Source organism: Molossus molossus, unplaced genomic scaffold (genome assembly GCF_014108415.1).
Source record: "Molossus molossus isolate mMolMol1 unplaced genomic scaffold, mMolMol1.p scaffold_m16_p_5, whole genome shotgun sequence".
NCBI classification, from domain to species: domain Eukaryota; kingdom Metazoa; phylum Chordata; class Mammalia; order Chiroptera; family Molossidae; genus Molossus; species Molossus molossus.
In genome coordinates this window covers 117,155,910-117,172,066 of record NW_023425388.1, presented here as the reverse complement: position 1 = coordinate 117,172,066, position 16,157 = coordinate 117,155,910, and the positions used below count along the sequence as shown (strand labels likewise).

The following is a 16,157-nucleotide window of genomic DNA, read 5'->3' as shown; positions in this document are numbered from 1 at the left end:
AATGTAGGGTTAGGGCGGCCGCGGGCGGGGCCGGCGGGCGGAGCCGCGGCGGGGCGGGCACCGCGGGCGGGGCGGGCCCGACGGGAGCAGGACAGCGCCATTCCGGCCGCTCCCGCCGCGCCTGCCTCCCCCGCGGCCCAGCGCCCGCCAGGAGCGCGCGTGACGCGGCCGGCTCGCCCCCCGCCCCGCGCCGGCGTCTGCGCTCCGGGCCGCGGCCGCCGCGCCGAGTCGTGAGGTCGCCGCCGTGGCCCTCGCTGCCCGCGCTGCGCCGCCCGCCCGCCCGCGGTGCCCGCGGTGCCCGCGCACGCCGGCCGCCGTCGCCTTCGCGCCTGGCTGGCGGGGGCGCTGTCCCCGGCCGCCCGCGCTGCTCCCTGCGGCTCGGCCGAGCGTGGCCGCCCGGGCCCGCGGACGCGCGAGGAGCCGGCCGCCGCCGCCGGGGCCATGACCGTGGAGCAGAACGTGCTGCAGCAGAGCGCGGCGCAGAAGGTGAGCCCGCCCGCCCGCCGCGCGGCCCGGCCCGGCCCCCGGCGCCCTCCCTCCCGCCGCCTGGCTCCCCGCGCCCGGCTCCCGGCTCCCCGGCTCCCAGCTGCCCGGCCCCCGGCGCCCTCCCTCCCGCCGCCTGGCTCCCCGCGCCCGGCTCCCGGCTCCCCGGCTCCCAGCTGCCCGGCCCCCGGCGCCCTCCCTCCCGCCGCCCTCCGACGTGCCGCTCCACCGGCCTGCCCCCGCCCGGCCCCCTATGCCCGGCTCCCGGCTCCCTCCCGCCGCCCGGCTCCTGGTTCCCGGCTGCCCGGCTCCCGGCTCCGTCCCGCCGCCTGGCTCCCCGCGCCCGGCTCCCGGCTGCCCGCCGCCCGGCTCCCAGCTGCCCGGCTCCCGGCTCCCTCCCGCCGCCCGGCTCCCAGCTGCCCGGCTCCCGGCTCTCTCCCGCCGCCTGGTTCCCCGCCGCCTGGTTCCCCAGCGCCCGGCTCCCCGCGCCCTCCCGCGCCTTCGGGGGCCGCGCCGGTGGGGCCGCTCGCGGGGAGCGGGTGCAGTCAGCGGGTCCACCCCCTTCTTGCCGATTGTCCCCCGACCCCAGCCGGGCCGGCGCTGACGGAGAGCGACCCCACATTCCTCCACGCTTCCGCGTGGCCTCCTCATTAAACTTCTCGCCCTTTGCGATGAGCAGCCAGTTGTCATCCTTCTGGGCACAGTGAGTGTTTCCAGGGCGGGGGCGGGCCAGGCCTGCTCCTGCGCCCCAGGGGCTCCCCGGAACGGGACTGCCTGCCCGGCGGGGCAGGTACGTGGGCCCGGGGGTCGCTGTGCCCCGAGAGGACTTGGCGGTTTCCCTTCCTCCTGTTTCTTTCTGTTTCTCTTTCCTCCACCCCCTCCCCCTTTTCTGAGTCTAGGACCTGCCCCTTAGGAGGAAACCCTTCTGGTCACGTTTATTCCAGGAATCTTTTGTCCCTTGAGTTTGACCTTGTTCCATCGTTGACCCTTTACTCTGGCCTCAGTCACACGTTCAAATGGTCACTTAAGTTTAAAAAAAAGACACAGAGAAAATCTTATGTTTGTGCAGCCTCAGTCTTTTCCAGTCAGTGGTGAGAGACGCTTCTTGGATTCGAGATTTTGCCTTCAGACTCTCACGCGCACGACCACGGCTTGAACTGTATCCTGCGGAGTGGTTGGCCGTGACTTAATTTTTTTTTTGGTCATTTGTGTGAGAAGCATTTCGGGTAACAGGAAAACATTGCGTTAGTCCTGTTGGAATTATGGGGATCACTACTCTTGGCCGTGAGCAGCTGCCAAAACCGTGTGTGGTTTATCCGGGGAGGAATGAACGCCGCACCCTGCTGTAGTTTTGGCATCGGGGATCCTACCTGTGCCGGGTTGTGGCGTGAGGCCTGCTGTCTTAAAATGGTCAGTGTCTGTGTTCGCGGCCTGCTCAGTTTCTGCTTTGAGATTATTTTTAGAATTTTATGATAGTGCTTGAAGTCATTGAAGATGCTCAGGAATTTTGGAAAGCGAGGGACAGTGCTTTGTTATTTCAGGCCCCTTGGGAAAGTTCTCTTGTAACTCGCGTGTGTTCGTGTGTGTTCTGGTTCGGGGCTACTGGTACATGCAGGTTATTGTACACTGCTGTTTACTTACAGTAAAACAATTCTAGATTTGATAGGAGTTTGGAACAGCTTGTCTCCTAATCCCCTCTATTCTGTTTTGAATGTCTTACACTTTGGTGCTTGATGTTTGAGTATGTGATAAAGTGTTAATACTTAGAAGAGGATTTCGTGGTCACTCATACTAAGTAACACTGAATAGATTTGGTATCTTTTTGTTTATAGTTCTTTTCAGTGTTGAAAATTAAAGCCTATTTCAAAGGAGGAAGGGCAGCTATTTTTGACAACTCCTAAATCTGAACAATGGCAAACGTTAAGTTGTTTTTGACTAAAGTACCTTCTTTAGCATAGAATCAGATGATAGAGATCTGCCTGGTTCAGAGGTTTATACATAAAGTTGTAGGATTAAGAATCAAATGACTGAAAGTGATCTTGGCCATCAAGTACAATTTCCTAGTTTAATGACCCCTCTCCTTACATAAAGAGAATAGTAGTCAATTTAAAGTAGTACCATTATGATGCCATTTTTAGTGCATGTCAGATTATTTTATTGGTATTGGGGAATTTTTTTGTAGAGCAGTATAATTATTTTTAGACTTATAGTATTTGTATTTTTTTAAAAGAAACACTTAATATGTTTGCTTACTTTCTATATTACTATACTATTGCTTTGTTATTCATATTAGAGCTATTTTAAAAATATTTATATGAGTATGTATACTTTATACCACCTACTTCAAATAAATTGATACGTTTAAATCCACCAAGCTAGTAAGCAAGCTAGTAAGTAGGAAGTAGACCTCAAGCTAGTAACTAGGAAGTAAACTTCATACTTTAGAAGAAAACAAAAGTGAAACTTCGATTTCCCTTTGACACTTTATGAATTACCAGGAAAATGAGAGTTGTCTAGTGCATATTGCACAACCAGAATTTTAGTGTATTTTCTGCTCTCCTTAAAAAAACAGTGTGTGTGTGTGTATGCATGTGTATAACATTGATTGTATGTAAAATAGCTAAATTCTGGTGGTTGGAACAGTTCCCTATATTTTCAAGGTTTTTATTTTCCTTCCAGAAGGATTATGATTAGTGATCTTTTTTTTTTTTTTTTAAGCAGCACAACACAAAACTCATAGCTCTTGGTATACTTAAGAACAGCTTGTCACAATATACTGCAAGTCAAGGGACTGTCTTCTCCTCAGATGTGTTCTGTGCTTGATGCTGAAGATTGATCATGACGGAGACTTAGGAGATGCAGTACAAGTGCACAGACCTGCTTTTCCGAGGTCTGGATGACACAGGCGAGGTGGCCTTGGAGGCAGATTGGGTCCGGTTAAATCCTGGCCTTTGGTCTTGGACCTGTATCTTAAATCTTTATGCTTGTCATTTTTCTAAGTGAAGGAATCTTAGATCTCAGGAGCGTGATACAGAGATTCAGGTCCCAAGTGAGGATCCTTCCGGGCAGCAATGAAAGACTTCTTCCTAGGAATCGAATTAATTTACAGAGTGAAATGAGCTGTATACTATTCATGGTAAATGTATCCTGCTTTGAATAAATGGAAGGTTTACAAGGGCAGGTAGTTTGGTTTCGTTTCACCATAGGGCTTATAACAGTGCCTTGTATATGGTATATTTGATGATGTAATAGAGTGAATGTTTTCTAAAAGGGATGCAAAGGTAGTAGTTATTTTTGTCCCCTCACTGAACCTCAAGATTTAACATTATTATGAGACAATGAAAATTCGTACCGGACAACTGTTGGAATACAGGCAGTGTAGTGAAAAGACAGTAGGATGTGGGTAGGATATAAATCACCTTCCTGTGACCTTGGGCAAGTCATTAAATGCCTCTGGATCATGTTTTAAATCCGCAAAGTTTGTGTGATTAGACATGAGCAACATTTCAGATCTGAATGTTCAGTGGATATAAGCCTTCGCTCACCCCAGATAGGGGGGATTAAGAAGGAAGTGCTACAGGGTGGAAGAAGAAGGAATCTGATGGATCAACAATCAGTTTTCAAATAATTATATTGGGGTTAGGTGGGAAGGATGTCACGGAGAACCAAATTAGGAGTTAAACCAAAAATTAGGAAAGAATACAAACTGGATTCAGGGTAAATTTCGTAGATAAAATAATGTAGTATTTTCTCGTTAGGTATCGTGTAAAGTTACAAAGGTATCATACGGCCTTTCAAGGGACAGTTAACATTGTAGAAGTCACTGGAAACATTACATAAGATGAAGATTCCTTAGTACTAAGGAGTTGCTCGTCTTGTTATTGGCTTAAGACTTGGTTTGAGCTGAGTCGTAGGGATCCAGCTACTTATTCCCTTGTTATTCCTTCTCTTTCTCACCTAATTTTGATTTGTATACTAACATAGTATCCAGCTTCCTTTATGAATGCTCATCAGTTCTAATAGATATCCCATTGATTTTCTTCAATATTCTGTGCGGAAAGTTTATACCACTTGCAAATAATTTTTATTCTGACATCTTCCTTGTCAATACTCATACCTCTTTCATTGACTTTTTTATTGCTTTAGATAAGATTATAGAATACCACTAGGATTAGTGTCACTATGTATCATTTCATGATGATGTGGAAATTTCTTATAGTTCCAAGTTTTTAAACTGTTTTGCAATTTGATTTAGGATGTTGATTCTACTAAATACCTTTTTTTTTTTTTTGCAATAACTTCTGTGATATTTTATGTGTCAATAATAAGAATGTTGTAATAGATAACATACATGGAATATTGACTATGTACTTAATGAATTATGCGAAGAGTTTTGGTTTTTTTTAATATATGTTTTCATTTATTTTTTTAAAGAGAGAAGAAGGGAGAGAGAGAGATAGAAACATTTATGAGAAAGAACAATGATCGGCCGCCTCCTGTATGCCCCCTTTCTGGAGATCCAACCCACAACCTGGGCATGTGCCCTGAACAGGAATTAAACCGGTGACCTCTTGGTACATGGCACTGTGCTCAGTCCACTGAGCCACACCAGCTGGGTTAAGCGTTTTTTAAGCTTTGTGTTTTATTTTAAATTTTTTTTTCTGTATTGGTTTTAGAGAGAGAGGAAGGGAGAGGGAGAGAGAGATTGAAGCATCGATGAGAGAGAACATCGACTGGCTGCCTCCTGCACACACCCCACTGGGGATCGGCCCACGACCTGGGCATGTGCCCTGACCTGGGATCAAACCCATGACCTCTTGGTGCAGTGTCGACGCTCAACCACTGAGCCACACTGGCTGGGCGAGGTTTGTTTTTTATTTAATTTTCCTAACTACCTTATTAGATGAACACTATTTTCTCTTCCCCTTCATGTTGTAGTTGAGGTAACAGTATTAGAGAAGTTAATAACTAGAGTAACATTTCCCTGTTGTGTGTTAACTCGGGACCGTGAGTCTCAGCAGCTCCTGGTCTTAACCATTATGCTGTGTGGCTCTGTGGTAGCATCTCATTGAATCATGGTAACTCCAAATGCATTTACTAAATTTCACCTAGAATTGGGCATCTGTGTTCTTACAGGAGACTGGCTACACAGTTTGCTTTTGTGCTTGTGGGCTTCAGGGCTAGACCGGCAAGAGTTAGAAAGTGTTCTTGTGGTTTTCTGTGCTTTTGGAACTGTTTACTCTAGGATTAGGTCAGTCCTTCCAAATTAGTGGCATTAAGGGATTTTTAAAAACCATTCAACCTAAGCACTTGATACTTTGAAGTTTTGATGAATTTACCGACATCAGGATGACCATTTTGTTTACAGCAAGTGTTAGAGAAGCTTTTCCAAATTTTTATCTGTTAGGTTTTCTTCTTCTTCCAGGTCAAGGTTAAGACTGTTTTATAGATTCAGATTTTATTTCACTTAGATTTCCATATACAGTAGTCTGATCTTTTCTCTCTCTCTCTCTTTAGAGAGGAAGGAAGGGGGAGAGAGATAGAAACATGGATGAGAGAGAACATCAACTGGCCGCCTCCTGCACGCCCCCCACTGGGGATCAGCCCACAACCTGGGCATGTGCCCTGACCTGGAATCGAACCCGCGACCTCTTGGTGCAGGGTCGACGCTCAACCACTGAGCCACACCGGCCGGGCCTGATCTTTTCTCTTAGATCTATGTATATGTAGGTTGGTCCTTTCTAATTTCTGTTTATTTTGTTCCCCGTAATGTTTGCCAGGTGTTGATGTACTTTATTGGGCTTTTCCAAAATTCAGCTTTTTGCTTTATGTGTAACTTGTTTCATCTTCTAACTTACTATTTTTTCCTTTTAATAATTCCACCTTTCTACCCATTCTGGTGGTTCTTGTTGCTCTTTTTGTACTTGAATTCACATTTAGTGACTTTCCAGTCACGTTTAATAATGAACAGCCTTTTGGGCTGTGGATCTTCATCTGATTTTGTTTTGGTTTTGATATTTTTTCCCATTAAAAGATTTTTCTTGGTGGGGGGAATTTACTTTTCAAGATGTTGCATTTTAAAAATTGTTGATTTTTAGCTTTGAGGCACTGTTTTGAAAATATGATTAGTAATAGTTTTAGAAATTTATGAGATGTTCTTTTGACTAAGTACATGAGAAAATGAGCATAGGAAAAGGATGCGTATTCTTTGAAAGTTAAAGTTGCATATACATACTAAATGGACACTTATAGTGTGATTTGAATATTTAATGTGTTTTTGTTTCTTTTCTCTATTTCTTAAATTCTGGGAGATGATGATTTCTTTCCATGTAATTTTATCAAGTGAGATCATGTGGTGTTTGTCTTTCTCTGCTTGGCTTATTTCATTTAGCATAATATTCTCCAGGCCCCCCACTCCCATGTCATCTCAAAGGATAAAAGATCTTTCTTTCTTACAGCTGCATAGTACTCCATTGTGTACATGTACCACAGCTTTTTTATCCATTCGTCTACTGATGGGCACTTGCGCTGTTTCCAGATCTTAGCTATTGTAAATAGTGCTGCTATGAACATGGGGGTACATATATTCTTTCTGATCGGTGTTTCAGGCTTCTTAGGGTATATTCCTGGAAGTGGGATTACTAGGTCCATTGGCAGTTCCATTTTTAATTTTTTGAGGTAACACGATAGTGTTTCCATAGTGGCTGCACCAGTCTGCATTCCCACCAGCAGTGTACTAGAGTCCCCTTTTCTCCACACCCTCACCAACACTTGTTGTTTGATGATTTGTTGATGGCGGCCATTCTGACAGGTGTGAGGTGATACCTCATTGTTGTTTTAATTTGCATCTCTCTGGTGTGTGTGTGTATGTATCTTTTTAATAATCCTGCCTAGGATTTCTGTTCTGAACATTTTAGTGTTCTTCTCAGGAAAAAGGTATTTTAAAATGATTGCTTCTACTCTATTTCACTTGTTCCCTTTTTGTAACTATCATTTGAATATCAGATATTATTTCTCTCTCTTGCTTCAAATTTTATTTTATAATTTCCTTCACTTTGTGTATCTCCTATGCGCTGAGATAACTTTGTAGTTTGTTGTCCAGATTGTTACTTTCGGTCTTCTGACCGCTGAGCCACGCTGGCCAGAGCGCACTGCTGATTGTACAGGACGGTTCTCCGCCGGGGTACCTAATGCACGTCTGAGGTGTCCACAGGTGTTCGCCATACACACACGTTATTAGGAGGGTTCTGTTTCTAAAGAGCTAGAGGTTCATGTGTTATTTCAAATTTTGATGCTTGCGTGTACTTTCCCTTTTGGCTCTGAGCGACGCCGGTGAACGTTTTCACCCCAAGCTCCCGGGCTGGGGGTGAGTGTGTGTCGGCCCCTTCTCTCCACCAGGCTTTCTCTGGCTGTTGTGTGTGCGAATCATTTCCGAAAGTTGGTGTGTTTTTTTCAATGTGTGTGAAACAGCACATGAAAACTTACGTGTACTTTAAAGCAATGTCATAAAATGACTACCCTTTGCACTACCTGGACATGAAATAGATGATCTTAGTATGCTAGAAGGTTCCTTTTTGCCTCACCCACAGTGGCTCTCCCTTCGATTTCCCGCTACCTGCTGTCTTGACTTCTTGAAGTTAGTGTTACTGTGATATAATTTACACAAAATGAAATAGCCCTGGTCGGTTTGGCTCAGAGGTTAGAGCGTCGGCCCGCAGTCCAAAGTGTCTCAGGTTCGATTCCAGTCAAGGGCACGTACCTGGTTGTGGTTCATCTGGTCAGGGTCATGCAGGAGGCAGCCAGTCCGTGTGTCTCTCTCACATCGATGTCTCTCTCTCTCCCCTCACCCTTCCCTCCCACTCTATATAAAGATAAATGGAGAAATATCTTTGGGTGGGGATTTAAAAAGACAAAAAATTGAATTAAAAAAATGAAGCCACCCATTTAAGCGTGTATACGTAGATGAGCTTTGGCATACAAAATAGTCCTGTCACTCCGAAAGAGTGCCTGTGTTGCCCTTCCTGTTCGTATCCCTGCCCCCCTCACTCCGGACTGATCTGATTTCTATCACCGTCGATCAGTTTTGGCTGTTTGGGGTCTTCGCATAAGTGGAATCATAATTTTTTTTCATTGGACAGTTTTTGCCCAGTGAAATATTTCTGATATTCAGCTGTGTTGTTACATGTATTAGTACTTTGTTTTCCTTTATTGCAGACAAATATTGTAATATTTCAAAATCTGTGGAAGTGTGTACCTGCTGGTGTACTTTGAGTTGTTTCCGGTTTGTGGCTCTAACGATTGATGTTTGCTTCGTGTACACTTGTAGGAGGGTCTTTGAGGAGCTATATTTGCATTTCTCTTGGGCAAATATTCAGATGTATTTGTTATAAGATATTGCTAAACAATTACTCAAAGTGGTTGTGCCACTGTCCATTCCCATCAGCAGGGTGTGGGAGTTCAGCTGGTCTCCGTTTTTGTCAGCACTTAGTATTGTCACATTTTATGTTTTAGCCATTTTAGTGAGAATGTTGTAGTACCTCATTGTTGGATTAATTTCTGTTTTCCCAGTGACTAATAGTTTTGAACATTTGTATGTGCTCATTAGCCATTTTTGGATGACTTAAAAATACTGATGCTTCTCATATATTATCCATTTATATTCTCACAAGATCAGCAATGACAATAGCTAATTATTTTCTTCCAAGTCTGAAAATGGCTAAAATGTGAAAGCAGTTGCTAGAGGTAACACACTGTAGGAGCAAGTATTAATATGCTCACAAAACAAAAGGGAAGTGCCCACTTTTTTTCATAGTTTTTTTTAAAAACTAACACAATAGAAAGGCTCACTGCTGAAGAATGAAAGTCTTTTTCTTTTTCATGCTTCAAACTGACGTTAAATTAATTTTATTGTTCTTTATTGATTTTAGAGAGAGGAAGGGAGAGGGGGAGAGAGGTAGACACATTGATGAGAGAGAACATCGACTGGCCGCCTCCTGCACGCCCCCCACTGGGGATCAGGCCCACAACCTGGGCATGTGCCCTGACCGGGAATCAAACCAGCGACCTCTTGGTGCAGGGTCAACGCTCAACCACTGAGCCACACCGGCTGGGATTACTGACCTTTTTTTTTTTTTTTAATCTTCTGTAGTCTATATCTTGCTATTGAAAGAATTTACATATTCTAAATATGTCTTTTATTATAAAGATAATTTTTCTCAGAATGTAGCTTATTTTCTTTTCATTTTCTTGTCAATTTCTGTGAAGTCCAAGTGTTTGAATATTGATAAAATTCATTATACATTTTTTTCTTTTAATGTACTTTAACCTAATATTTTCTAACTTTGTCCACAAAAACTTTTTCCTACGTTTTTGTCTAAAATGTTTTACAAAATAAGCTTTCATGCTTGGGTCTGTGATCTCCGTGGAGTTTATTTTTGTGTGTGCTCTGAGGTGTGGGAGTCGAGGTTTATGAGACTGATGAATGTAGTTCAGTCATGCTTCTGTTCCCCCAGAACTTGACCATTTCACTGCTGGTGACTGCTTGCTTCTCTTTCCACATATCAATGGACCGCTGAGTGTTTTCTGTGAAATTCACATTTGTTTCTGCTGTTTATTTTCTCTTTCGGGTTGTTTTTTCCATTTTTATTTGAAGGAGTTCTTTAGAATCTAGATGCTATTTTTCTTCCCCCACTGACATATTTTGCAAATATCTTTTCCCTTTTTCAGGATGTCTGTTTCCTTCCTTTATGATGTCCTTTTCTACATAGAAGTTTGTTTTAACTTACTGTCATGTATGTTTCCTTTTTTATTTGAACTTCCACACTGTTGCATAAAAAATTCTTTTACGGCCCTCAAGTGTTTCTCTAGTTTTACCTTCAGTGTTTTAAGTCCCATTGCACTTGGATTTGAATGTTGCATATTGTTCGAGTAGGTATTTAAATCCAGATGTCCCTTCTGCAGAATAGCAACTGTGCTGCAGAGCTTCTCCTGTTAATACTCCTCCTGATGACTCCATATTCATTCTTGAGTTGGGAATTTCTTTTAAAGGAAAATAGGTCTCAGGGACTTTCCCTTGAACGAAAGTATTTTTTATTGTCGTTTTACTGAAGCTTGCATAACTACGAACTAGGCATCCATTTATTCCGTCCTATTGTGTACCCTCGCACACGGAAGTCAAACATCCGCTGATAACTTAGATGTAACCAAAGCTATAAAGTTAGTAAAATTCAGAGTAACAAGGGTGACTTGATTTGACAGAGGTCATGATTTATAGGAGGTGACTGGGCATTTCCAGCTTCACCCACGGTCATCAATGCATGTCTGTCAGGATTTTCTTGTAAGATGGTAGATGCCGGGAGTAGATTTTATAGCTGTTGTCGTCCACATGACATCTGTGTCCCTGGTTCTTTCTCCGCCTCCTTGTTACAGTGTTTCCACAGATGTGTCTCCAGGTTTGATCCTAGCGTGCAACATTGTATGCTTGTGGAAAACATTGTAATCCACGTTCTCTCCAGCGGCGCGTGGACTGGAAGAGGTCGTGCGATCTGTGCAGAGTGGGCACAGTTGTGTGAAAGAGGTCACAGTGAAAGCTGACGTGTACCTTCATGCCGAGTAAATGTTGTCTTGTAGAATTCGTAAGCCCTGCACCCCGTGAAGAGGTCGCAGTGCTGGGCAGTCGGGGCCACACCGCCCCTTTTCCAGACACCGAGACAGTGTCATATGCTGCATGAACAGTGGTGCTGTAGGTATTGCTTCCCCCTGAGGGTGCTGAACTTGTTTGGGGTGAAGGTTTTACACCTTTCAAATGTGCTGCCAAAATATTTAGTGTTTGAGCATGTATTACACACAGAAAGAAGTGGAGGATTTGGGGGTAAGGAGCGCAGAAAGGCGGCCTGGCTGTCGGGCAGACTTATCTGAGCTCGGCAGGTTTTGCTGCGTGCACTTTCAGGACAGATGTTTACACTGTTTACGTGTGGGCTGCACAGCCCAGGAACATTTTCCTGCCGATATAATACGCTACATTTCTGCTGCTTAACTGGGAATGTTCCCAGGCTCAGTCTTACGATTTTCTGCTTCTTTGCAAGCTCTGTCTTTGAGGGATCATGTGTTTTTTGAGTTATGTAGATTCATTACTGCCAAGTTTGTATATTTAAAATAAATTAAATTTACACCCTCACATAAACTCTCATTTCAGGTTTTTTAAAAAATTTTTTTTCTTTATTGATTTTAGAGAGAGAGGAAGGGAGAGGGAGAGAGATATAGAAACATCAATGAAAAGGAACATCAATGGGCTGCCTCCTGCACGCCCCCCACTGGGGATCAGCCCACAACCTGGCCATGTGCCCTGACCAGGAATCGAACCGGCAACCTCTTGGTGCAGGGTCGACGCTCAACCACTGAGCCACACTGGCCGGGCTCATTTCAGATTTTTAATTGCCTTTTCCTGCTTAAATACCCAGTCTCTCTCATTGTCATGCTCATACATTTGTTTATTCTGTCTTTATTTTAAGCAGGTTAATACATGAGTACTATACCAAAAGCTTATAGTTTGGGGACGGTGGGAGCCAGAGACGCATACGTGCTGTCTGAAGTGAACTGCAGTGTGCTCAGGCTGTGTTGGTGACCAAGCAGCGGTCTCAGAACCGGAAAGACCTCACAGAGTGTGTAGTACTGGCTGAAACGAGCTGTTGAAGACTCATAGGCAGGTCAATGGTATCACCCGAGGCAGAGAGAAGTCAAGGGCAAAGAAATGAGCCAACTTGGTGCCTTCTGTTATTGACAGAGTAACTTTACGTGGCTAGATGTGGTAGACTAAAAATAAGTATGTAGTCTTTCCTATGCTAGTGCGGTAACTCCTGGTTGGGGGACTAAGTGGCTTCGGGATGGGGGCTTTGCCTCAGAAAACCAACCACTGCGAACCGAGGCTTAGACCTGCAGCCCCCCCCCCCCCCCAGTCCCGGGAGCGCAGAGGGACTGGGGTCACTGGCGGCCAATACTTTAGTCAAGCATGCCTACATAATGAAGTCTCTGATGCCTTGGACATTTCTAATAAGTGCTCCGTGAACAGTCGTTGTGGGGTAGGACTTGGCATCCATGGTTAACTTTTTTCCTTCCTAGTTGTGTTTGAGACTCACTGTCTAAAAACACCGAACTATGTCATTGACCTATTGTTAGGGTATAAAAATTGCTTTTCAGGAAGTCGAATCAGTAAGGGTCCAGGTAGGTAGAGAAATCACACAATAATTTGAACAGGGAAAGTTTAATGCAGAGAAGTATGGACTGGTCACAGATGACTGGCCAAGGCGTAAAGGAAGATTATGGCTGAAGCCCACTGGGTGGGGGGTAACGTTCTAGGTGCTGGGACACTTCTGAAAATAGCTGTGTTTTTTTTGTTTGTTTTTTTTTAAAGAGTTTATTTGAGCTGAACAACGTATGCCAGGGAGCAAGGTTTCAAACGCTCCAGAGAATAATGGTTTTATTTATTTATTTTTCAACTTCTTTTAGAGAGAGAGAGAGCGAGAGAAACATCGATCAGTTGCCTTCTGTTGCACCCCAACCGGGGAAGAGGGGGTTACACCCGAGATGCCCTGACCGGGAGTCAGACCCACAAGCTATCTGTGTACAGGACAGCGCTCCGACCAACTGAGCCTCGCTTGCCAGGGCAGCAGCAGCTCTTGTCTGGGTCCTGGGAAGAAAGACGGGTCAACATATGCTTCACTAAACCCACGTTATCTCTGGACGAGGGGAGTTTCAGGTCTGTGTGTGTCATTGTATCGCCGAAAACGGTATTGGCCTTTAGGAACTGTTGGTGATGGATGTGGCTGCTAGGAATTCCATAGCACTCTAGCTTGGAAGTTCCACTTGGAGCATGTTGATTGTGCTCTATTCGTGCGAGGGATTTTCACGCGCTTGGAAGTTAATTCAGATGATCTAAGTATGGAAACTAGAGATCCATAAAGATTTAATTAAACAAGAGAGAAATGTATTAGGCATTCGATTATTAGCATCAAAAGAAGCTGAATACACCTTTTATTTAAGCTGCGGAGATCATAGTTTAAGGACAGGATTTGAGTCACGGAAGTTTGGTTTAGCTACACGAGTATAGCACTCGAATTTAAGCAAAGGAAAATAACGAAGAGTTGACTACAGACCGCAGTATGGTGATGGCCAGAGGGACGGGAGGGTGGAGGAGGCAGGAGAGGGTGCAGGTGACGGAGGGAGACTCGACTTGGGGTGGGAACACAACACAGTCTAGACATGCTGGGTTGTAGAATTGTATACCTCAAACCTTTATCATTTTATTAACCAATGTCACCCCAGTAACTTCAATAAAAAAATAATCAGCCCTGGCTGGTTTGGCTCAGTGGTTAGAGTATTGGCCCGAGGACCAATGAGTTGCGGGTTTGATTCCGATCACAGGCACGTACCTCGGTTGTGGTGCCTCCCCGGCCCTGGTCGGGTCATGCGGGAGGCAACCAGCTGATGTGTCCCTCTCAGGTCGCTGTTTCTTCCTCTCTCTCCCTCTCTCCCACTCTATCTGAAGATAAATGAAAAAATATCCTTGGGTGAGGATTTAAAATAACTAAATAATCAGAAAAAGCACTCTAACTTAAAAAAACACACTGTTCCAAAAGATTTTGTAGGTTGAGGTTTCGGAACTTAAAATGTGTGTTCCCAGAGAAACCATGTTTGGGGTGTCGGTTCTTATTTGGCCTGGACATGAATTTCATTTTGCATGAACTTAGTTCGTAGTGCTGTGCGTGACAGTGTAAACGGGGGAAACTGTATTTAGAGTTTCTACTTAGGATGCATTGCTTTCATCTGCTGCGGGCTGCAGACTCCACGCGAATCACCGATAGATGCTCTGTAACTGGGAATTGCAGCGACACGCTGCGGGCTGCAGACTCGACGTGAATCAGCGATAGATGCTCTAACTGGGAATTGCAGCGACACGCTGCGGGCTGCAGACTCGACGTGAGTCGCCGATAGAGGCTCTGTAACTGGGAATTGCAGCGACACGCTGCGGGCTGCAGACTCGACGTGAGTCGCCGATAGAGGCTCTGTAACTGGGAATTGCAGCGACACGCTGCGGGCTGCAGACTCGACGTGCGTCGCCGATAGAGGCTCTGTAACTGGGAATTGCAGCGACACGCTGCGGGCTGCAGACTCGACGGGAATCAGCGATAGATGCTCTGTAACTGGGAATTGCAGCGACACGCTGCGGGCTGCAGACTCGACGGGAATCAGCCATAGAGGCTCTGTAACTGGGAATTGCAGCGACACGCTGCGGGCTGCAGACTCGACGGGAATCAGCGATAGAGGCTCTGTAACTGGGAATTGCAGCGACACGCTGCGGGCTGCAGACTCGACGGGAATCGTCGATAGATGCTCTGTAACTGGGAATTGCAGTGACACGCTGCGGGCTGCAGACTCGACGTGAGTCGCCGATAGATGCTCTGTAACTGGGAATTGCAGCGACACACTGCGGGCTGCAGACTCGACGTGAGTCGCCGATAGAGGCTCTGTAACTGGGAATTGCAGCGACACGCTGCGGGCTGCAGACTCGATGTGAGTCGCCGATAGAGGCTCTGTAACTGGGAATTGCAGCGACACGCTGCGGGCTGCAGACTCGACGGGAATCAGCGATAGAGGCTCTGTAACTGGGAATTGCAGCGACACGCTGCGGGCTGCAGACTCGACGTGAGTAACTGGGAATTGCAGCGACACGCTGCAGGCTGCAGACTCGACGTGAATCGCCGATAGAGGCTCTGTAACTGGGAATTGCAGCGACACGCTGCGGGCTGCAGACTCGACGGGAAGCTGGATTCCCAGGGACAACCAGGAAGGGAGCCTGGGAGACCACAGGGAGCCGGGGAGAGCACGGAGCTTGCTCACTGGTCAGCGGGCCTGTTGTGTAGCTTGTCACGCCCCCCTCCGGTCCTTAGCGCCTCTTTCCTGGGGGTGAGTTCAAGCCCTGGGGTCTGACGGACTCCGCTTGGCCTCTGCACACTCGGCTGTGTTCCTTTCTCCGTCTGTTCGCGGAGTTCGCGTCCCGTGCCAGACACGGGCTAGAAATGCGTCAGTGAGTGCAACGCGTCTGCCGTCCTCCGCTCTGGCATTGCCCGTGGTGTGGTGTGACCCCCGAGGTGCCCGGAGAGACCCGTAGGAGAGGCAGCGGGCGCACAGAGAACCCCTGGACGTTGCTTTCAGGCCCTGAAGGAACGCGGCGGGAAGCAGACAGCGGGGCCGCGCACAGGTCAGTGGCAAGCGAAGGACCGGGGGCCCCGGGATGTCCTGCAGGGCAGCTCTCAGACAGGCAGGACTCCCTGCGCCTCCCCTTCCGCTACAGGTTCGAAGAAAAACAAGCCAGTTCAGGGAGTACGAGGTGGGTTTTGCGTGGTTCAGGCTTTGTTGTTTGTGTTCGCTCCTGTGGCTGCTGAGCGCCGGGCTTCCGTCTCCCCAAGAGCGGCCTGGGGACCAGCTGGTGCAGGAAACGTCTGCGGTGCAGTCGGGGGGCCCCGTGCCCTGTGAGGGGGGGGCCCCGTGCCCTGTGAGGGGAGGCCGTGGCTGGGGCTGTTGGGGGGCTCAGTGCTCTGTGAGGGGAGGCCGTGGCTGGGGCTGTTGGGGGGCTCAGTGCTCTGTGAGGGGAGGCCGTGGCTGGGGCTGTCGGGGGG

General features: G+C 46.8%; 1 protein-coding gene across 1 annotated transcript in view; it reads left to right on the top strand.

Moving 5' to 3' along the window:
* The first annotated feature begins 434 nt into the window (after window positions 1–434).
* The window catches only part of USP25 (ubiquitin specific peptidase 25), a 131,429-nt gene continuing 115,706 nt past the window's right edge, over window positions 435–16,157 (top strand). Inside the window, exon 1 of the mRNA XM_036243410.1 lies at window positions 435–486. Within this exon, the coding sequence (XP_036099303.1) occupies window positions 442–486 (45 nt within the window). The 5' untranslated portion in view covers window positions 435–441. The remainder of the gene's footprint in view (window positions 487–16,157) is intronic.